At 39.8% G+C, this 24,102-nt stretch overlaps 1 protein-coding gene across 1 annotated transcript in view; it reads left to right on the forward strand.

Annotated features, from left to right (window-relative positions):
* The window catches only part of NELL2 (neural EGFL like 2), a 171,359-nt gene that overhangs the window by 59,022 nt on the left and 88,235 nt on the right, over positions 1–24,102 (forward strand). The window contains exons 9-10 of the mRNA XM_009642290.2: positions 18,137–18,228; positions 20,993–21,095. Coding sequence (XP_009640585.1) covers positions 18,137–18,228; positions 20,993–21,095 — 195 coding nt within the window. The remainder of the gene's footprint in view (positions 1–18,136; positions 18,229–20,992; positions 21,096–24,102) is intronic.

Raw genomic sequence — 24,102 nt, forward strand, 5'->3', positions numbered from 1 at the left:
TCCAGCAAGTGGAGACGGCAGGACCCTCACTTGTTCTCCAGGCCAGTTTAGTGGAAATGCTGAGTTGTCACTGAGTTCATATATATGTGCCAGCTGTATCCTGTCCTCTTGGCGTCTTCAGCTCAAGGTCTGAGCCGATTGAGGTCAGCGTGCTCATTGACCACAGTTCTTGCTCGAGGGCTAAAAGCCGAGTTCCTCCATTTGGATAGGTTCTGAGAATAACTTTTTTGCTCTCAATTCTTAGAATAATATCAGGGGATGTGGCATGTGACTAGATTATGTAGAGCGAACACAGATGGCTTATAATTGGGTAAGCAGCTAATTAGGATGTGTTGCTCAAGGAGGCACTATCCTTAGTGTTGAACAATCAATCATAAATGCTGATAAAAAGTGATGCCTAATATACTGTTCTTTAGCTGCATTCACTATTTGTTTCAAGACAGAACATAGAACCTTAGAAGCATAGAACGGTTTGGATTGGAAGGGACCTTTAAAGGTCATCTAGTCCACCCCCCTGCACTGCGCAGGGACATCTTCAACTGGATCAGGTTGCTCAGAGCCCCCTCCAACTTGACCTTGAATATTTCCATGGATGGGGCATCTACAACCTCTCTGGGCAACCTGTTCCAGTGTTTCACCACTCTCATCATAAAAAATTTCTTCCTTATATCTAGGAAATGAACTTCAGCCCAGCCCAGAATTTAAATATTGGGTTGTGCAGCTTTGTTGTATGGCATTTGATGACATTTTCAACACTTGAGGAATTTCAGCACAACTGACTCTTCATGTTTTTTCTTAAATATTTAGTTCAGAGAAGAACACTTAGTAAGGAAAGTTTTGTTTTTGTTTTTAACTGATATTGCTTTGACTTTGGTTCTTGTAAGCCAAAAGAAAACAATAGCAACAAACCCTGACCTTCTCCCCTTACTCTCTACCTTTGTTTGAGGACATTCAGACAACTTGTTCTGTTTTGTCTGGTGTGAAGGTCGATGCTGCTAGCATAAGGAATGGCAATGCATGCAAATTATCGTTGTGTTTTCTATTAGCTGTAATGGGCTAAAAGAAGTAATGATCTTCCAAGGCACATAAATTGGCCAATGTGTTGGATATATGTGTCAGCTTTGGACAAGGTATTCAACACAAAACCCAGTCAAGCTACCAGAGCATACTTAGATCAATGGGAGCTTCCTGTGGGGAATTGTTTGGAGCTGGAAAGCAGAGACTGCTTTCTTTTCTATTCCCAATGCAATTTTAAACCTATCTGAGAAGGTAAGTGCAAGAGATCATTAAATTCTTTCTCCTCTGCAGAGACAAATGCATTGTGTGGTGATAGGCACTGATACGAATCAGGGAGAGATTAAGCTCCCCTACTGACCCTATAAAGTATTGCTTTAGACCATGGACTTGGCTTAAAAAGTACAAGGATGAGTTTATTCAAGTGAATTGTGGAAGGACTGCCAATGTCTTCATAGCTGAGACAATCGCTACTTGGTCAGCAATTCTTTTTATGGTAACTTTTTTATTAGTTGGTGTATTAACACTAAGGCATCGTTTCCAATAGCTATGTGATATATGTACTTTTTTTAATGGAGCTGGCTTATTTTTACAAACTAGTTGATTTTCATTTTTTAAGGCCCAAAGTGATATTTGTACCAGTATATGGCACAGTAATAATTCCCATCATCAAAGACGGATGCCCAGGAAGAAATTGCTCTCTTCTCATCACTGTCCTCCTTCCAGTGACATTGCAGATACTTATAGACCTAAGCCCAAACTATTTAAATCTATCCCAGCAGATTTCAGTGGAAGTTAAAGTCTGAGTCGGTATGTTCAAATCTGCAGGTTGTGATTTTTTCCATGCACTTTTTTTTTTTTTTTGGAAGCAGGACATTTGTTAGTTTTCTGGTGCATTGTAGCCAAATCCACACTCTAACACAAGTATTTTAAGCAACTGTGAGCAGCATAGGGCTGTGTTGGATCAGCTCACACTTCTGTTGCTAGCAAGCATGGAGAGAAAGCATATAGAGGGGTTATATAAGTTGGGAAGGATTTTTGAACAAAATAATTAAAACACAAATATGGACATGGGAGCTCTTACAACATGCATGGGTTTCTGATGCAGTGGTCTGTCTTGCTAGCTTACAGACACTTTTAAATTTATAATTAAAATGAAGAAGATTCTACCTTTTGCTCTTCTTAATGCATTGATTTTTCCCCAAAGCTACACACTCTTCTGCAAGCTCCAGCACTGGTAGCCCTGCCGACACAGAGAGAAGAAGCTGTGAAAGCTCATCTGCTTCCCATTTGCACGGCAATTGACCATCAGCAAGAGTGCAAAATTCTTACCTAGAAACTTCAGGAATATTCATTAAGCTTCCTCTGAAATTCGTCGTCACATACTAGTACTTAAGGGGTAGCTATGAGGAAGATAGAGACCCCCTTTTTACAAGGAGTTACATGGAGAGGACAAGGGGGAATGGACACAAGTTGCTCTTGGGGAGATTCCGAATGGACATGAGAGGGAAATTTTTCACAATGAGAACAGTCAACCATTGGAATAATCTCCCCAGGGGAGTGGTTGACTCCCCCGCATTGGACACTTTTAAGGCTCAGCTGGACAGGGTGCTGGGCCATCTTGTCTAGACTGTGCTCTTACCTAGAAAGGTTGGACCAGAAGATCCTTGAGGTCCCTTCCAACCTATGATTCTATGATTCTACAATTTATCCAGGTGGATTGAAGCCTGTGCTGCTCACTAAGTTTAATCTTTTCACAAAATTGCCACCCTCATTTTGGGCTGAAGGAGTGGCACCGTCTTGCCACCTTAGGTAATGTGCATTGGTGGCATTGTGGCATGCCAGCCCCTGGCCTCGTTCACCGAAGTGCCGGAGGAGCTTCTCCTGCATTCATTGTGGCACAGAGAAGAGGCTACAGCTCAGAGAAATGATTGAATGACAAGATTAGTGAGTGCTGACTGAACAGGCCATCTTATGCAGTAAATCAGAAGAAGGGGCAGTCTGGAAACCAAAGAGCTGCTCCAGCTGGCTGGCTGGGGCACAGCATGGGCCTGAGGGCTGCAGGGCAGCCAGCAGGCTCAGGGCAACAGAGCAGGCATCAGTACTGGAGGAAGAAGAGGCAGTTTTTAGCAGTGAAGCAATGATTAGTCATTTATCGTAGCTTTTTTAAAAAATGCATACTTTAAGATATAAAGGAGAAGCAACATTCTGGCTAATGCAAAAGATTAGTTGCTTTTTGATTATAAATATTTATATGTGGCTTTTTAAAGATACAAGTGCAAGTAGAGCATAAATTCTGCTATTTAGAGATCTTTTTTTTAATATGAAACATCAGATAAATTAGCCTACTTTAGAATAGTACTAAAAGTTACCTGGAATATAGCCGGCACTGGGTTATTTCCTAGAACCATGTTATTTATTACAAACTCCTGTAGTCAGCATGCAGAACTTCTGAATGTTATTTAGCATTTAGCAGAATAGTGTCCGTTCAGCCTCCACTTTCTGTGGATTTTCCAGGCTGAAATGATTCACATCAACCTTGTTTCTCAGGCTTTTGAATCACATTCAATGATATTATCACATTATGATGACAGGAAAAAAGCATTGTATACACACTTGTACTACAGACGTGAATTACACTGTACTGCCTCCTTGCACCATTTTATTACTTTGCAACTCTGTGTCTTCAAAAGAAAGGCAGTATTTTTATTAATTTAGAAATACAACACAAATAATTTTTCAAATAAATACTTTTGAAGGGAAGGAACTGTATCCTTGAACTCATGTATGTCAATAAAGTCAGTGGAGCTATTTTAGATTTACAAAGCTGTAGTGGAAAAGCATAAGTGATGCACGTGTCATTTGTGAATCCAACATAGCTCCTACAGTCTCAGAGTCTCACATAATGGTTGAGGTTGGAAAGCCCTTCTGGAGGTCATCTGGTCCAACCCCCCAGCTCAAGCAGGGCCACCTAGAGCTGGTTGCCCAGGACCATGTCCAGATGGCTTTTGAATATCTACACAGATGGAGACTCCACAACCTCTCTGGGCAACCTGTGCCAGTGCTTGGTCACCCTCACAGTAAAAAAGTGCTTTCTTGTGTCCAAATGGAATTTCATGTGTTTTAATTCATGCCCATTGCCTCTTGTCCTGTCACTGGGCACCACTGAGGACAGTCTGGCTCCCTCTTCTTCATTCCCTTCCATCAGGCATTTGCACACATTGGGAAGATCTCCTCAGAGCCTTCTCGTCTTTGGGAAGCGTAACATCTTAGGAAGCTGAGCACTGAGACATTCTAAGAATGTTTTGGGGCCTTTCCTGTGCTGAACTCAAAGGCAGCTGAAGACAGTGGAAAGACTCCTTGGCTTTGGTAGGCAAGGCTGATCTCACTCTTGACCATAGCTGTCCAGTCTCTGCTATATTTTCCATGGTAAAGCTATAGAAATTTTCAAACAATTTTTATACCATAGCAATATATTTGGTTTATATCCATTAGATATCCAGTTGCAGAATTGTCAGGAGCTTTTTGCTGCAGAGTTTGTAGTCCCCAGTGAGCTTTTTTTTTCTGTAAGCTGGGCAGTGTACCTCCATCAGAAGGGAAACACTGAGTCTTTTCACTCGTGGTTCCCTTCTGAGCAGGAAACTCACTCCTCATATCTCTCTTGTTCTGTGTAAATTAAAATGCAGCTTACAGTAAATTGAAATACAGTTTACATTAATTGGACTTCTCAGAATATTTTGCTTCTATGTTTCCTTTCCTCCTTCCCCAAGTCTTTTGAATTTCATTGTTCTGTGCTAGCGGAGGAGGACTGGGGGAGTTGGTGCGCTGTGCCTCAATCAGACTTTTCATGCATCAAAGTGTGGCTCCCTCCTAGGTGAGTTGCTTTTTAGCTATTCTGGACCCCATGCATTATGGAACTCCACTGGAAGACTCTAGATCTGGAGGCAATGTATCAGTAGATGGGGAGAATTCCAGTTAATGGTAAAGTTACCTAGTTTTAGTCTTACTGTGTGCCTGAGGAATGAATTATAAAATAAAGTATGCTTAAGAAAATCCTTGTTCATTAAAATGCATTACACTGAATGTGTAGCAATCTGCACTAAAGAAGAAATTGGAAACATAATATTGGTAATTTTATTGGTAGAGAATTAAAAATATTTTTTTACATGGGAAATTTTGCTGTAGGCTGTGCTCTGCTCTCCCCTGCATTTCTCATAACCTATTTTGTTGACACTGTCTGGGAAAAGAATCTATTCTTTTCCATTCCTTTTTCATTATGTACTTACCAGGGAGTTCACAAAATATAAAATACCTGCAGCGTATTATTATTTTAGTTTATTTCCAGTGCAAATAAAACATTAACATATGTTAGATGTGAATATTTTGGCTTACAGACAGCTGGGAGTGGACAGATTGGCAGCGTTCCAGTCTCTAATAAGTTACTACGCTGACTTTAGTAATGCTGATTTCACCAAAATTTACTTAGGTGGCTATGAAATAATAATTTTAAAAATTCTGGATCTATTTTAATTACAAAAATCACCTGGGATATGTGGGTGGTCACATGGCTATGCATTGATTTCAATAGCTTTATTCTCACCAGTGATGTGCTAATGTCACTGCACCTGCATCATTGGAGTGTGGGTTGGTTTTGTTTTGTTTCGGTTTTTTTTGTCCCATACCCAGGAGCACATTGCCTAATCAGCAGCTTGTAGCTGATATTCTAGTGTCTGCCTGGAGCTTTTCCTCTGTAGGTCTTGCAAATTTCTGTAGTACAATGATCTTTAATGGGCATGTGTTCTGAAAAGAGCAGAACGTGGTTTTAGCTGAAACCCCCAAAACTGTAGTTTTTGGACAAGGTCACAGGAAAGTAACAAATTGGAGGCAGAGAGCACTTCATGGAGCTGAATAGAGCGAAATACCAAAACCCAACCAATCAACCAAATGAGATTCATGCCTTGTTGAGATCTGTGCAGTTTTCAAAGACCAGTTTGCACCTGACGTACTCTTGCTCATAACGAGATTGCCACATTGACAAGGGTCAGCTGGGTGGAAGTTGGCCTAGGGGAGACACTGGTAGGAGCCATGGGACTGTAAAAGAAGGCATGCATACAATTCTCTGACAGTGTCTAGTCATGTGAAAAAATGGGAAGGTTATGAAGGCTGAAACTCAATAAATAAAATACTGAAAAAGCCCCCACCACAAACCTGTCAATAGTGTGATCTTATTAACTCGCAGTCTAAGGAAGGGATGGTAAAATATGAGTGAAGTTGATTCAGTGGGATTAATATAAAATGATGTATCCTGCTATCCTTTATTTGTCTTTTTGTAAAAGTAGTGATTTAAACCAGTGGCTTTCAGTCTTTTGGACTGCAGAAGTTTGAAGTTTTTTCAGTGGAAACGTGTAGTGAATAAAGCCTTCTACTGCTTGGTTAATTCTCTTAGCCATCACTTGCAGATGTCTGAAGTGTGATGTATAGACCTCCAGGCTGTTATTGATCACTGTTTCTACATCTGTCAGCTCATAAAATATATTCAGCTTCAAATAATGGCCACTTTGTCCCATGTGAGACACAACTTTGAAATTGAAATCTCAGCAGAAATGGTGTAACAGTCCTTTCTCATACTTTCCTCATCTGTTCCTTTCAAAACAATCACTGCAGTCCTCTTTATTTGAAGAGTTTCTGCTACTTGCTTTCTTCACTGTACCAGGCACAGTGCTGTATCTACAGTGATTCTCATGTTTTTGTATCACTGTTTTGCATCTTTGCCAGTAGAGAGTGTTTTTATGAATTTTTGCTTTTTTGGGGGAGTTTTATTTGGTACCAGTTTCCACTAAGGAGGCAGCTCTGTCCATTTTTTTGGGAGGGCAGTTGATCATTCTAAGCCTTCCTGTGCAGAGTAGCTGACTAGTATTTTTTTTCCTACTACTTGTTGAAATGATTTCTGTAACTTTCTGCTTGGAAATGAAAATTCTGATACTTGCTCTTGGAAAATGTTTATGTAAACTTTTTTCAAGTATAAGTTTGACTGGTTTCCCAGATTTCATTTTATTTATAATTTATGACATCTGGTTAAAACCCCTTAAAATTATTTAACATCTAGATATTTTTCCTAACAGGTGAATAAAATTTGAAGATATTATTAGGTTTGTTGTTCTTCTCTGTCATAAACTATTATGGTGAAGAAGAGCTTTTTTGTCTTGCTTATTTCTGATGGCCAGTATATACTTATATATAGTAGTATTAGAATGGTATTACAGTGACATCGTTGTTTGATGTAATAAATTGGGGAAGGAAGTGCCTGGTTTCAATCATCAGGTTTTGGTTTTTTTTTTTTTTTTCTTTTTTTGCTATTCTGAAAGCAAAGAAAAAAATATGCTTAACTCATCTGGAAAATAGGAATATACCTGTTATTTCTAGTGAGGAAGTACTTTAAATACTTTGAAGGTAGGGAAGATGAACTGCCACGATTCTCCCTATATCATTATTACTTTGACAGAGAGATGTAAATTCAGGTATTATTTCCTTAAGATGTTTCTTCAGGTTATATTCATAGTCACCAAAGTGCAGCATCCTCTCTTGACATGTTTTCCAAGCTTTTGAAGAGGGAGTTTGTTTCATGCCGTATCTAGAAGCTTTGTTAGATCCTCAGGGCACCTAAATGAGAAATCAAATCTGAGTATAGCATAGAAGAGATAACAATCTTGCATATGGTTTTTGTGAAGTTCTCGGACAGGCTTCTTAATAGTGGTAGAATATGACTTCAAGAATGCTTAAATTTGTCCATGGTCTTCTGTGGCTCTGTATGTGTAGAGTTGGTAGTATGGCTTGAGCACCTAAGCACAAATTTTTCATTTTACTGATTTTGCAGTATCTTATGGCAGAGTTGCTATGAAGAAATATGGGAATAAGTGAATACATTTTAAAAATAGAAAATTAAAATAGACACATAAGTAAAAGAATCACATCCTCATTTTCATGCATCAGTTCAACCATCTTGATTCACACATTTGCACCTTTGCTCCTGTTTTCAGTGTGACATTTTGAGTCCCGTGAAAACTCAATAGAAGTAATAGGTCGATTCTTACAGTGTGGGCAAACAGATTAAAAGTCCTCACCTTGGCTTCTGCTGTACTGTGAAACTGGTCTGTGTGTAGCTTGCATCATTCGTCATCTGGGAAGCTATTTACCAGTACTGTTTAAAGCAAGTCCCAATCATTCTTCTTTCTTGCTGACAATTGATCAGGGACAGCAAGAGCCCCGTCCTTCGTTCATGCCAATAAAATTCCATGTTTTGAAGTCTAACCTCTTCTAAACGTATGTGGACAGATCACAAGGTCTGTTAAATAAAATCCTAATGTGGTTGTTGAAATAAAATATTTTGTGGAACAGAAGAAACTCTCCTTTGGAGAGTGACAGCCGTTTGCATTCCCCCCTGCCCCCCCGCAAAAGCTTGAAGATCATACTGCAAAACAAACTGGGTGCTGCTGTTTAGAGTGATGTTCTTAGCAGACCATGGTTGACTTGGAAGTAGGTAGATGCAGTGCACAAATTTGTTTAAGTAGCTGTACTTGTTATCACTATAATTATTTGTATTAAGGTACCTTCTAAACCCTGCTGTTATGAAGAGCCATCAATCTAGTTACTGCACACGCAAAAGACAGTCCTTCATTCTGCAGGGTTTGATGATTTAAGTGTAAGAGAAGAGATAAGACACTGGATATAGAGTCAAAGATCTGGGGAGAGTAAGGGAAAACTGAAATAAATGAGTCATTGTTCTGTCAGGCTTCTCTCTCAGGTGCGTCTCTGAGCTCCTGGCTAGACGTTCATGAGCTCTGACCTGGAGCTGCTGGCCGTGTGGGTGATGCCTTGTTTTCATAGTCAGGATTGTGTCCTGCAGGAAATGTACGTGCTGAGTTACTGATATTTATTCAAGATTTGAGGGCAATTTTTTTCTTTTTTCTTTCTCTCAAGATGTTTGCTCCCATTGTTTTAGCTCTTAGAGCAACAGAATTTAGAGGGAAGGGGAACAAGAAACTAATTTGAGTTTTCAATATAATTCAGTATTGTAGTAAAGTTATATTATGTCTTCAAAGCACGTTTCTAGCATTATGGTTATTTGTTCCTCACATTTCTCATGGAAATACTGAAGCACTCCCCATGTATTGAGGTAATGTGATCACAGGTGGATTAATTTTCTCAGTCCCAGTAAAGTTCCTTCTAACAAAACTAGATTGTTCCACAGGAAAGACAGTACTTGTTCTTGCCAGGACAACACCCCAAATTTCTTACCTGTCAAGTGGTATTTTTCTCTCAGGTTTTCAAGAGCTTGAAAAAATGAAAAAACACTGAGAACAGGTTTCATAAGATTCATTAAGCATTTTATCTTAATGCTATTTAACCCATTCCAGTCACTTCTGAGATTCTTGGTAATGAAATGAATTGCATTTAAAGATGCACCTATTTCTTTTCTGTGCCAGTGAAATTGCAGAATTGTACTTTGCCTTATGCAGGTTTGATGCTAATGAAATGAAGTGAAATCCTTTTTTTAACTGTACTTTCTGATTATTGGTTTCCATACAAAGGTGGTGGTAGACAAAGGAAAAGGGAAAAAAGTGAGTTGGCTGACGTACCAGTAAGGTGAACGTATTGCAGCTCTCCTAAGGACTGGCATATGCTACTGCCCCATATAGACAAACACACTGGGTTGTACAAGCACGCGAAATCTGAGTCTAATGTTTGTCTGGAAGGGTCCCCCTGAAGATGAGAGGAGTGTTAACATAGATATAATATATAATTTTTTTTTTTTTTGTATTATCAGTGACTCTAAGGCTTTCCCTCATTGATGTAGTTCCCAAACAAAAAAGTAATAGTCCCATTAATAGCTGCTATGAACTCCAGCTTACTGATTTTCTTTGACTGGATTGGAGCATCAACAGATGCACCCTGGAGAAATTAGCTATGACAAAACAGAACCTGTGAACATCTGCTCCAGCTACTTTTACATTTTTAATTATTCCAAATCCTGAACTGACTTTGGACATGAAGCACTGTATTGTTTGGGAGGGCGCAATGGGTAATAGTAACTCCTGGCAGCCTTGAGAAGCAGGGGTGTTATGTTAGAAGTACCTAGGCTTCTATTTAAAGTTGTCTTTTGAAAATTTCCAACTATTGGTAGCACTTGATTTTTTTTAGATTAGTTTTTGATTAAATGCTATTTGATAATGAATGTTGAGAGTGTGTATATAACAAATTTGGAAAGCCGATTTGCATTACTGACTTTAATCAAGATTTCCAAAAATGTGTTTACCTTGCTGTCTGTGTTAAAAACCTTTTGCTGAACTAATGCTAAGGACTTAGCTTAAGAACATTAAGTAGAGTTCTCTGGAGTGTTTGTGATTATGCCAACTAATCCTGTCATTCTGGCTGAAGTGAGGGAGGAGGATGATGGGTCTCAGAAGAGGGACGGGAGGATGGGCAGATTCCTTATGCGGGCATGAAAATGGGTGGAGGAAGAGTTGGGAGCCTAAAACCCTGTTCAGTTCCTGTAAAGACCTAGATGCAGGTGCTTTGAAAGAACTGAGATCTAACAGCAGCTATAGATGTGGTGCTCCATCTGTGCACTAATCCACTCCTGGAAATGTCTAAATGCATTAGACTGGCCTGTGCCATTATGCAGATAAGGCATACGTGACTATTACTGTAATATCCAAGTTAACAAGGGGCTGCCATTTGTAGAGGAAGTGAAAGCACTTGGCTTTCTTAGGAAAGTAAACACAGGGAAATGGAGCTACATGCTGCCAAGTCACAAGAAGTCATGACTTCGCCAGGGAGGTGGGTGCAGCAAAGTCACAGTGCAGAATTTCTAGCTAAAGCTTCTGTGGAAATTGTTCTGGGCCAAGGAGAGTCCGGTGGAGAATGGGATCATCAGCAGGATCCCTGACAGTCACTCAGATATGGGTGTAGCTGCAGGTGCTTAAATAATGTGGCAAATTTTTTGGAGCAGAAGCTGTTTGGAACCACTATGGCTTGGGAGCAAGGAAATGTCACTTCTAAGTTATTTTCATGCAAATAAATGCCAGATTTACTATTTTGTGGTGAAGTGAGTAGTTTTGCTGTTTGCATAGGATGTTTTTTAATGCTGTCAAATGAAACCGTCAAAATCTCTGACGGTGCTGCCATACAGAGGTACTGGCCTTTTACTGAATATGCTCACATGATCTGTGTCCACAAGGCTGCAGAAAGCAGCCATCTCACTAGTCATGTGCAAAAATGTGTCTTTGAAAGTTACGCATCATTGCTGCACGCTATTTTTTCCGTGGCAAGTCTGGGCAAAAATGGGGGTAGTATCTCCAAATGTTTTATTTCTCCCCCCTGCCCTGTTTTTAGCATCTGTGGAGCAGAGTAACAGCTACCCCCATGTAAGGGCTGTTAAGGCAGGAGTAAGTATCCTCCCGTCATATCCGTGGGTGGTCTTAGGATGTGGCAATGGAGAAGGCAACCTGCTTTTTACATTGTAAATTGATGCTGATGGGTGATAACTGTTTAGCTCTCATAGATTTAAAATAGTGACTCAAAAGCGTGCAGGTCCTTAACAGTTCTTCCTTGCTTTCAGAAATTCCCAACACTCAGTCCTAATCAATGAACTGGATTTAATCTTCCATATGGATCCCTGGGACTTGAGGCTTTCTGATGGGTGTGTGTGCAAGTTTAAGCATGTCACGAAGTATAAGGGGTTTTAGGGAGGCGCCTATTTATTTTTCTACACTGCAACATTTTTCTCTTAACAAAGTTTTCAGAAAAGCACCTTTTAGAGTTTGCCTAGCAGTCCAGCTGAGAGAAGGTGGAACTGAAGCAGATATTTCCCTGTCATTAGTAGCTGTCAGCATTTGATAAAATATCTATTTGAATCTTTACTACGATGTAACTATGTCACTACTATTGTGAATAGTTTACATAAGGAGTCCACCAGATAATGTTCAGGTAATTATCAGATAATAATCACACTTTTATGAGGATTAAGCGGGCATGTAATGTTTGCATTGGAGTTCTTTTGGTCTTGCAGACTGTTGTGCTATTTATAAACATTTAATATAATTGTAATACAGCGGTCATATAATTAATATTAACCTTAATTGCTTTTCTTCTCTTGACACCCTCTAAGTCTTTTGTCTTGCCATTTGATTTTATTGTTTGACATTTTGCTGTGAAAGTTGTTTGAGTATCGGATGGCCAACATAATTAATTCGGCATAAAAAGGATGGGCATTTTGATCGCATTAGTCATGCCCGAGTTTTCATAATCCTGTGTTTAGCATCCAAAATATTCCAGTTCTGTTTGACAAGCAGAATATGGTGCATTGCTCTAAAGCCAAAGTTGTGCATGCCTGTCGGTAGAAATATTTTGGCTGCTGTATCTAACCAAGCTAAAGTTGCAATGTGGGTAGCAATAGTGCCATTTTTTTAGAGAAGCCGACATCAAACACATTGTCCAGATTGGATCTTTGCTTAACTGGAGACAGCCACATGCTCACTTCGTGCGGTGTGATGTCCATTGGCTTTGATCAGTTGTGACCTCTTTCCCAGCCTCCCTGTCCTGCAGCCTACTTTCAAAGTTTTACTTCGTCTGTCAGGTCTATTTGCCTCAGCTGAACTGCTATCAACAGAGTTTTTAGTCACATTTTGATGTGCTTTTTCAGTGTTCAGATTGCTATTTTAGTCTTTAAGGATGCGTCAAGGAGCCCTCATTCTAGGGCTTAGATGAATTTGACGGAATGCTTCCCAGCAAGAACACATGGGATAGATGAATTATGTCATTTCCCCATAGTAGTTGATGGAAATATAGGAAACATGAGAAGTAGGTGAAAGAATTTATAATTTTAGATTGACTCCTTGCCAATGTGACTAAGCAGCCCGTTAGCATTGTTGGAGGTGGCTCACACTGCAGATGCTCTTAAATGATTGTAAAAGTACTGCAGAACAACGTCTGTTTTCAGTGTAGTACAGACATTTGGCTTTTCTGGCTAACAAGAAATAAGGTACAAATAGTAATTGACTCCTTATCATTAGGAAATTTAAAATTAGATTTTCTTTTTTCAGCTGAGGAAGCTGAAGCATATACATGCAGCTTTTCAACAGTGATTGACTGGAAAAATTAGCAATATATTTTCCAGCTTGAAATCTGGAATAATTTGAATTGTTGAGGGGGATGACATGAAATAAAACAAGTCTTCAGTCTCACTGACCACAGTAACAGAGGAACTTGTGGTCTCCACAAAATGAGCAAAGAAGAAATAATGCCTGATTCCCTGCAAAGATAAATGAGAAAGGGCTGAGAGTAGTGCCTAATGGCGTGGCAGTCGAGAGAGAGAGAAATTCAAGAAAGGTGACCATTATCTCTGTGTGTATTTCTAAGGATAAAGCCACATAGAGGTTTTGCACTGTGTAAGCTTGCAAAGTAGGATTAATGGGACTTACACAATGCCTAAGCCTTGATCTCTGAATAGTGGAAAATGTAATCAAGGAGATTCCAAGGAGGACATTGGAAAATTAAATTAACAAGATGGGGTTTTTTTTGTATGCTGATTTTGGGGGGCTCTCCCCTCTCCCCCCAAACCAGCATATGTGAACAAAGAATGCAGCAACATAGAATTAATGACCAGATTTAAAGCTAGATTGATAATTGCTGACAAATTTCACATCTGCCACTCATTGGACAATTATGAATACAAGAAAATGAAGTGGTTTGAGGGGTTCACCAATGTCCTAAACTTTCTGCTTTCACTTGGTGATAAGTCTGACTCAAAATCAGCTCAGATAGCACGGGGAAGCGTACATGCACTCCTCAGAGAAGGCATACACAATCTAGATAGTGAAGGTGATAAATAAAGAAGTGAGAAAATGTACTAAATGACATACTGTGAACTCAGTGAATGGAAGGCAGGAGTTAGCTGGGTCATGGATTTTGCATGGACATTTTAAGAAATGCAGAAGGAAAATGTCATTTGGAGGCCAGTGGAAAGAAAAAAGAGTTGTGAAAGAGAAGTGATGGTTTGATGAACTGTTGATAATTCACTGAGCAAACACAACAGCCAGTGGGCTCCTGAAAGATTCCTTTTGATGGATGAATATGGAGAAGATGCCATGTTATCACAATGTGCTAAATGGTACTACAGGGAATAGTTGTATAAGCACTACACCTGTGTAAATTAGTGGTGGGGGTATAAGCAGACCTTGCTAACAATTTTTCAGACCCTCTACTGATGCCTATCTACGTAATATTTGATCACCTTCTGTATACAGATATATCAAGGGTAGTCAAACTTCCTAGCAGGTTTTGTGGACTTCCTGTTTCTTCTTAGAAAACTGTGCTTTGAATAATATACCTTGGTTTAGGTACTAGGGGTCATATGGAAGTTTAATGGCAAGAGGAAATGGTTGATGTAATTCAGCTGTAGATGAAATCCTACACAGGCAATAACTATCAAGTTCTGGAACAACTAATCATCAGGTAATTTCTTGAATGTGACTCAGTCTGTCAAATGATAGGACTTAGGGAGATGAAAGATGGTATGTTTCCCCAGAGAGATACCAATCACAAACTAATCACAGTATCCTGGGAAGCATCTAACCAAGCAGAAATTAAATCTTTGCTGGACCTCCCAATTACACAGTTCTAGTCCAGATGTTCGTGTTGTTGAAATATCTTTATTTGTGAAGGAAAATAAAGACACAAACCACCACCATCATGGGATGTGTACTACCTGTGACAGCTGCTGGCAGGAGAAACGTTCTGTCTAGGACATGGGTCCCGCTGTCTTAGGAGGAAAGTGGGGCAGCAGAAAGTTAGCTTTGTCTTACTAGAAATCTTTCCAAGTGTGCGCAATGCTCACCTCACCAGACAATCTTAGAGTAAAGTTTTCAGGAGCCTTCCGGTAGCTGGGTGAAAAGCTGCCCTTTGCTGTCTGGCAGGATGAATCCTCTGCGGGCAGTGGAAGAGGAGTGGGCTGATGAGAGAGCAGGAACAGGAGGCATTTATGGGAGGACTGGAGAAGAAAAGACAGCATGCACTGGCAAACTTGGATCATCACTAAACCCATTGACATCTGTCTTGTTAAATAAACATGGAGCCATTGGTAGAGGTGTAGATGAACTGCCCATGTGTTTTTTGGAAACTCATTTGGCTTCTCACCTGAATCAGAGCTTCAGAGTGTACCTTAGTTCTTGCTGCTTTTTAATGGAAGGAACTGTCTAGGTATGGTGGAATCCTTCAGGTTTTAGAGATCACTGTTAGGATAGGAATAATCCAGGTGAATTGATTTTGATGATTTCAAGAAGAAATGTCCCTTTTGAACGTAGTCAGTGAGAGCAGCAGTCCATAAGAAGATATGCCTGGGCTTGTGCTCAGATTACTCAGGTTAACAGGTTTTCAATTTAGTTTCAATTTAGTTTTCAATTGGGCATTTACTGCTTGTTGGTTTTTCTCTTTTCTTAAACATAGTTTGGTCACTCTGTATGGGCAGGTCCCTGATACCTGGGGGCTTTATAACCTTGCTGACAAAGCCACAGCAAAATCCAGTAGTTGGAAATGTTTATTTAGGGGTATTCAATGAATGAGTTGTAATTTTCTTAGCTGCATGATGGCCCAGTGTTGTGTTGGCATATGAAGGTGTGGAGGTGGGGAAGTCAGCACTGCTTGAAATTTCTGGGACCCACACAAGCACCTTGAAATGTGCACTGTGCTGCCACTTTCTAGCCTTTGAGAAACAGTCTTTGAGTGTATGACAGGGCAAGGGCTCTCTGGGCAGAGCGATCTCTCACAGCCCTGGAATTTGTAACTTTTTCTTTCTTTCAAGGTTTGATGGAGGAGGGTTGATTTTCTTGCAGAAAGCAAGTGTTTCCGATACTGCATCACTACATTATGATAATTGCCAAGGCTTCAGAGGGCTGTTGATGGAATCAAGAAATAAGATCCTGACTTTTACACTAGGCTGGACGTGTTCTTTTGATGGTTTTGCTATGTACGTTATTTTCTAAGTTTCTCTGAAGAATCAGAGGTTTGTTGATAAGGAGACTGGATTCAGTGGGCTATGATTCATGATAGTATTCACACTATGAAAGTACAGAAACTTTTTTTTAAGATGCCTGGGTGATCTTATTCACATGTTAAGAGTATTTTGGCTTCAGGAGAGTGTTTTCTTCTAAAACAGAATGCCAGTGATACTGGCGTCTTTCGCCTTTCCTGTGAACAGCCATAGCCTGCATGTTGGAAACATGAGGATGTGTTAAGTTATCAGTCCATTGCCATTGTGTGGTCCTCAGGCATTGCTATACTTCATCTTTTCCTGTCACATGTAGTTGAAATGTGTGGGGCAAGGGAAAGGGCTTAATATACGAGTATTTCAGTTTAGTGTCATGGCCTGTAATATATAGGAGGTGATATATATGACTGGATGAATGCCTTGTCCTGTCTGCATTCAAGATCTGCTAGTCCCCAGTAAAGATTTATATAGATTTTTTTTTTCCACATACTTCCTTCCAGAAGAGCTTGTTTCCTGAGAGAGGAGAGAGGCATGTATTGAGCTTTTTTGACTCTTTGTGACCTTTCTTTGTGGATGTTGTACAAACTTTCTCCTTCTGTTAGCCCCAGGACTCTCCCCTGGACTCTCTCTTGTGGCTCTTTTCTGTACTTCTTATATTAAATCTGACTGCAAACTCTGCCATTCGTGGGATTTGGGGTGTTGCAACGTGCTGTGATATTACTTCTTGAAAGTGCTGTGCAGGCGTATATCACACAAGATACTTTATATTTTATAAGATATAACTCATATTTTGGAATTTGAAAAAAACCTTTTTGACACTATGCCCATCGCATCAGTTCCAAGAGCTGACTTTTTACATGCTGACAAAGTAATAACAAGTTTGTAAAATCAAGGAGCTGCGAAAAGTAAAGGAGAATTGAAAGTAACAGCAGTAATGATAATTAATATAGGTCATGCAATAAAACCTCTTGTACTTTTACATGTTTTAAAATTGTCTACAAACTGTAGTCTGTTTAAACAGAATAGATAAATCTCTCTGTGACTGAATCGTAGTATAATTGATTTACAGCTCCAAATCAATGATTAGCAAATTAGGCCTCTAACATGTAATCTGGAACTTGGAAGTGGTAACCTACTCCTGTTATTTCATGGTTATGCTTACTTGATGAACCTTGACTGTGTCCTAAGCGACAGAGACAGACATCTGCTTTTCTATGCCTAGCAGTTACATACTTAGCCTTTATACTTTGCATAAGGTAATTGCAGTAATGGACCCATTCAAAAAAAAAAGGAAGACAGTTTGCTGTGAAGGTGTTTTCTGTAACCCTTAAATACCGAATAAGAACTTTAATGAGCAATCCAGTATGAGCTGTGTCAGCACGCTGCTGTAAAACCCAGTACGGTACTGCTGGGGCACAGGAGTGGCAGCGGGCCAAGTCGTGGCATAGCAAACACCAAGCCTGGAGGGATCATTCTGTCACTTGATCCTACTTCTGTTGGGGGGGAAAAAAAAAGACAGTCACTGAAGGTCAGTTCCTGTACAATAAAATTCATATATTGGAGTAGCAAGATACAAGTACATAAATAAGTGGGGGGGGTGATGAAACATCAAAGGGCTCTGATAACAAATATGTGACTTCAGTGATCACCCTCCACCATGCAACATCCCTCTTCAAGGAACTGATTCTCTGCTAACGCCACTCGCGCTGCTCTCACAGCTCCCTTTTCCTTCTCACCCCCAAGCCGAGTTGCAGGCAGTCGTAGTTTCCTTGGCACCACCTGAGACACGTCTCTTCTGCCCTCTCAGTAGATGTCCATATCACTGCTTCAACATCCTTCACCTTCTACTTACGTGTGCTTTTCTGGTTCTGTCATTTTTTTTTTCTCCTCCAATTTTTTTTTTTCTTGTGGTATCCAGACTCCTGCAGGTTGGTTTGAATATTCTTGCAGCTGATTCAATCTTTTCAGTTTTAAATGCAGTTATCTTTAAGAAAATGTATCAGTTCTATAAGCAGAGTACTAACACTTTTTGAAAAAAATCATTGTGTGCCTTTTTTTTTTTTTTATTTTCTCCTGAAGCGGTGTGTGTATTTGAAGGCAGAACCTACTTTGAAGGACAAAGAGAAACTGTGTATTCAAGCTCAGGGGACTGTGTTCTGTTTGAGTGCAAGGTAAGAATTCTGTTGACGGAAAAAAAAAATTCTTGCATGTTAGAAATATCAAAGTCCCCCTGAAAGAAACTGTTGAAATACAGACAGGTCTGTCTTAGGAAGTGGCAACAAAAAAGGCATCTAAGGGGTCCTGTGTTTATTTTGCCTTACCGAGTTCTGCATCAAATCTTGCAAATAAATTTACTTTGGGTAGCTGTAAGCTTTGATTACGCAGCTTGACAATCAGGCTGCATTCTTTCCTCCTTAGGTATCATTTCCATCAGCAGTAATAAAATACCAGCAGACTACCTTATGTTTCCATTGATACACGCGCAATGTTATTGTTCAAAATTATGTGCTCAGGTATGAGAGATGCACGAATGTGATGGGGGCGTAATTTGGAATTCAGGATCATTCTCAGAAGACAAGTGAGATGAAAAAGAAGGAAAAGAGCTGGCACACCAGGTGTCTGGTGTTTCTAGTGATGGAAATGGGGTAGGGTGGTTGTTTTATTTGTAAACAGAACACTCCTGATGCTGAGTCAGTCTTGTCCCGCTGCATGAACGGAGTTGCTCTTCAGGGCACAAATGTATTTTCAGAGCAAAATGTACCCCAGGGACAGCTGCAGGTTGAGAATTGCACAAACTGCTGCAGTGGGCCCCGCATCGCCTCTCCAGGGGAGGGATGGGGAGGAATTCCCTCCAGTTACAGAGCCCCATGCTGTGGCGTGGAGCTGAAAACCTGAGCGCACATTTCTAGGGCAGAGAAAGAGAGGGGAGCAGCATCTGTGGCCACGGTGCAGCTATCTATCGGACCAATTTCTGGAAATTGCAAAATATTTTCATACTGTTGTGAAAAAGTATGTTTTGCAAAGTAGAACCATTGTCTTGCTGCTCTTGATTTTAATCTCTGTGAGCTTAATTCCTGGAGTAGGTGCTTTGAAACCCTTATGAGAAAGGAAAGGAGAAGCTGGCCAGAAATAATTTTGGATTCAGGCGTATGCTTTTCAGGGCTGTGAGCTCGTGTTTTCAGCATGACACCTGGGACATGAATTCTGTGATTAGTCAATGGATGTCATTAATGGCCATCGAAAGTTATGTTATGTCGCCTCGTGTTTCTTGCAGCTGGAAGTGCGATGTATGAACAAAATGCCTCTGTTGGCTGTGCTAGTCTGTATTTTGTTGATGATACTTGTTTGCTGGTGGGGTGCCTGACTGTCCTGGAGGAAATATTAAGCAGCAATTTTGGTTGATTCAAATGCTGCTTTTTGAAGTACCGAAGTACATACAACTTTCTGATGAACAGCCTTGTGAACGATAATTCAGAATAGAAAATCCACATACTGTGAACCGTGTTGGTCAGCTAGGAAGTCATAGGTGGGCACTATTTTATTACTACCAGAGTTCTCCTAAAAGGATATAATTAATGACTCCAGCTCAGGAGAGACTTAATAGGAATGGCACAAGTACTGATTTCATGCTTGAAGGCTTAGAATGATGTTATCAGGGCAATGTAGGGAATTTCTTCTTTTTGCCTGCATGTAATTCTAAACATTTTTTTGTTTTGTTTGGCTGCTGCAGTTGTGCTTGCTATAGGCACTCACTTTTGTGTTTGACTATTATAAAACAAATGAATGAAAAATTTTCTTCCAAATTAGAATTTGTAAAAGAATTAAATGCAATCCAGACTACTCTGATATTATTTTTATAAAAGGGTTTTTTTTCTTCATTTTGTGGGATTGCTGGGCTTTGCTTGTTGTGGCATACAACACATCTGTGGCTGGTTTGCTTTACTATATTATCAGGTTAAGGTTGGTTTCTCTGTCAAGATTGTTTAAGGTAAAGTTTGAGCAGTAATTTCGACACTGGCCATTGTGTTCGTGCTTCATCTTTATATGTCATGCTTAAAGAGGATTTAAAATTAAATGCTAGACCCATAATAATAACACATGCAATGGCACATGCATGATTTTAGCACTTTTCTTGCATGCAGAAATACAGGGTCTTGGGTTCAGTGAGCTCATATTTTAACTGTATTGCTGATTTTAAGGCAGATGCCTCTGAGGAACATGTGGTTGCCTTGTTTTCTGTCTTTGCCGTATCATGACTAGAGCACTGCAAGACACATTAATTAGGGCCTGAGGGAGCCTAAAGGTGGCACATCTGTGGTAGCCGGATTGCTAAGGCAGGCATTTCATGTGGTTCACACTGCAGTGATTGCGTGTGACCTGCACCAAATGCCTGAAGACATTCAGATACCATCTTGGCATTGGACATTTCCAGATGCTTGATCCAAACTCGGCTGAGAAAACCTCTCTTTCCTAATAGGGAATCAGTGCCAGTTTCCTTCAGCGTTACTACCACAGCACTGAGATCAGAGATGCTCAAGTTTGATTTTACTTGCTGCATAAATAACAAGCTGCTTTCGAGTATTCTTTATGAGGACCCTTGATTCTGGAATCTGCTGCCTCAGTTTCTGAGAAATAATTGTTACTCTTGCAGGCATAATTTTAAGAGAAAGTTCTGAGGCAAGTTGCTTGACAGCTGAGACATGAGAAGAATGAGAGCTGTTGCCACACTTTTGCTCGCTTGAAAAGGTTTGAGTGTAGGGGAATTCCTGACGCTTTTATTGTGCTACGCTGTCCTTACAAATGGTTTTCAAAGGTACCTGGAGTTTGGCATAGGCAGGTTTTTGTTTGTGCATTATAGTGGTAAAACTCCACTAAAGTTAAAATTTATCTTTATTTCTTCTCTCACAATATTAATCAATTACCTCAATTTAACAGGACCACAAAATGCAGCGTATTCCAAAAGACAGTTGTACAGCTTTGAACTGCCCAGAATCTCAACAGATCCCCTTATCTCACAGTTGCTGCAAAATCTGTAAAGGTAAGGTAATAGCTGGATATATATATAAGCTCCGTGTAATTTTCCATTTTTATTGGTTATAGAGACTTTTTTCTTAATAGTTTTGAATCGGCCACTCCGACGCATGATAATCGCTGTACATCTTGGGAAACTGAATAGATAACATCTGCATCGTGACATCTGAAAATTGTTTGTAAAACATCTAATAGTGTAAATTCTGTCAAACATTTTCTGGCACATGTGTTTTTCATTCTAGCAAAAAGAGGGTGAAAAGTCAAAGAAATCATACACCTATACAGTGATTTTCTACCCTTCACCCACTCCTGTGCCCAAACAAAATGAGATGGGAGAAATGCCTGTGTTCCCCAGCATCTTTCTGGGGTGCTTTGAGATGTCTCTTTTAGGGAACTGTTTGTGCTGTGCAGTTGTTCGAAGACTGGAGTAACTTGTTTACCTGTTTGGGGTTGTAGTCTGCATCTAGAAGCAGAAGCTTTGGGGAATGTTTTTGTATGCTATGTACCTTTGTGTGTTGCACTCAGACTGATCCTTACCAAAGGGGAGAGGTGCTTGAACTGCTCCATGTCTTGACCCCACTTTTTTGATCTGGACTAATATCGGTATCTTCAAAGCTGTGAGCAATTGCATCTTCAAGTGGCTACGTCTGCTTCTTTTATAGCTAAATAATGATAAATCGATACCGGGCATGAAAGAAGATGGTAGACTCTTGGGCTGATTTTAGGTATACTTCAGTGAAGAGTGCAGCTGTGCTTGTTTCTGTGCTACTCAGCGCAAACACGAAGGATGTGATTAATGACATCAAGCAGAGAGATAAGAAAGTAGAAGAAAAGAACTTGAAAAGTTGATAGGTCTTGAAGTCTATCACAGTCAAAAAGAATTTTTTAATGATAATTTTCTATAAAATCTTCAGTGGCTTGGAGAAAAGAATTCTGTGTTTCTTGTGCCTGGTATAGCTAGAAAATTTTAATATGTCAGATGACTGCTTTCTGAACATATTCAATTCTACCTGAACCATCCTAGCTTGGCCTTTCATGAGCTTATTCTTTAAACAAGAAGTTGCTGTATGCTATTATTCAGCAGCATGTATTTTATTTATTGAGACAGCTGATAGGTAAGTGTTAAGAATCTTAAGAAAAAACAAAAAAATCGGTATAAAAGCCATCACCCTTTCTGGATAACACGTACATTCTTAGTTATTTAATGCCAAAGTCTGATACTGCCAATCCAGGTCAGGACATCCAAACCCAAGACTATTGCTTTGTCTTTAACTCAGGCTTCAATGAGGAAGACAACAAAAAGGCAAAGAGTAGATGTCGCCATGGCCAGAGGTTGCTCTTTAACAGACACAGTTTTGCTGTCATTGATGGGTATTGAAGTCCCTCTATACGCTAGTAATAGCATAGAGCTTTTTGCTTCTTAATGTCCTGTGTAAGATAACAGCACTGTGGTAGCTATGGTGAATGATACTATTTAAGTAATATTTCCTAAACATACCTCTAGGTTACAGGGAGACAATCCACAGCAGGAAAGAAAGAGAGAAAGAAAAACAGCTGCCTCTCATATCGTAGTAGGACCGTGATGTTTGCATCATGACCATGTCACTGGGTCTCGGTACTAAAACATGCTGCCTTTATGGGCTCTTCTCTTTCTCTTGTCTCGTTTTACTTGGTTTGTGTTGCTTCACGCTGTTCATGAGCTGCGCAGGTGCAAAACACCTCTCTGACCTGACCTCCGAGCCATTGGCCTGCTTGAAGTGCACATTTAATTTTGCTTCTCTGAAGTTAGGGGTAGAAGCCCTTTCACAGCAAACTATGAAGCAGAAGCTGGGTGGAGATAAAAATAATATTCTTTACTGCCAACAAATACTTGTTTGTTATTTTGTTAGAGGCCTACGTTGCAGCCTGATTCCAGCTTGTGTTCTGATGCTGTTGCTGTTACACCAGTCCTGATTCCTGGAGCGTGACCCGCGTTCTCCAGTTCTTCCGTGGGAGGTTTTGAGACAAGAAAATAGTTACTGGAAAAAAAAACCAGTGAAGTACTGCTGCTTGATCGATTCTAATGCTTCAGTTAAAGAAGAAAATTAAACAAATGAGATTATTGAGAAAGCAATGAAGGAGATAAGCTCCGCACCTTTATAGACAGATTTGGAAATTGTGGAAAGTTCAAGTCAGTTACTACAGCCAGCTTGAATTCAGCACGATAAAGGATGATTTAATGGTGTTCAACAACATAGCAGCATTAGATTTCATGAGAGCAAGCAGAAGGAATTTAAAAAAAGCCTACTGTGTTGAAAGGTCCAATCTAAATTTTCCAGGCTGGAAAAGAACTTCAGAACCTGAAAATTTTGTAATTAAGGTGCAATGGAAAACAAGTCACACTCGGGAAAAATGGAAGGGAAACAATAGGAAAATAGGAAATAGGGATGGCTAGAAGGTGAGAATTTTAAAATAAATTTGTCTGAAATGGAAAGGATGATGCAATCAGAGAAGAGTATTCAGTCAGTGGAGCTTGAAAGGAAGAGGTAAGGGGAAGAGAAAAGCAAAATAAGTCAATGTTAATCAAAGACTTTCAGTTAAATGTGGAAGGATTTTATAAATACACCTGGAAATAAAAAGTGCTAGGAAAAAAGTAATACCACTAGTAAATGAGCTACTGAGTGTCTAAGCTGTTGAGCTCCTTTATAAATGTCCAAACAAACAAAAAAAAAAAGAAAATGAAGAAAAATATATAATTAAGAAGTGTCCTGTAAAAGTACTTAACAATGACAAGGGGACAGTAAGGGGATTTAAGCAAGCCTCCTATCCAGCTGCCTTAGATCAATGCCATAACCTGAAATTGAATTGAAGACCTAGAGACAGTCTGTTCTTGTGGCCTTTACTACTCCTTTCATCTGTTTCATGCTTGGTACAATTCATTTTTCTATATCTCATGGACAATAGAAAGGTATTCTTTGACCTAACTGAAAAAAAGATAGGACTGTCTTTGACAGGGATGTTTTATAATCCCTGGA

Source organism: Egretta garzetta, unplaced genomic scaffold (assembly GCF_000687185.1).
Source record: "Egretta garzetta isolate BGI_Z169 unplaced genomic scaffold, ASM68718v1 scaffold420, whole genome shotgun sequence".
NCBI classification, from domain to species: Eukaryota; Metazoa; Chordata; class Aves; order Pelecaniformes; family Ardeidae; genus Egretta; species Egretta garzetta.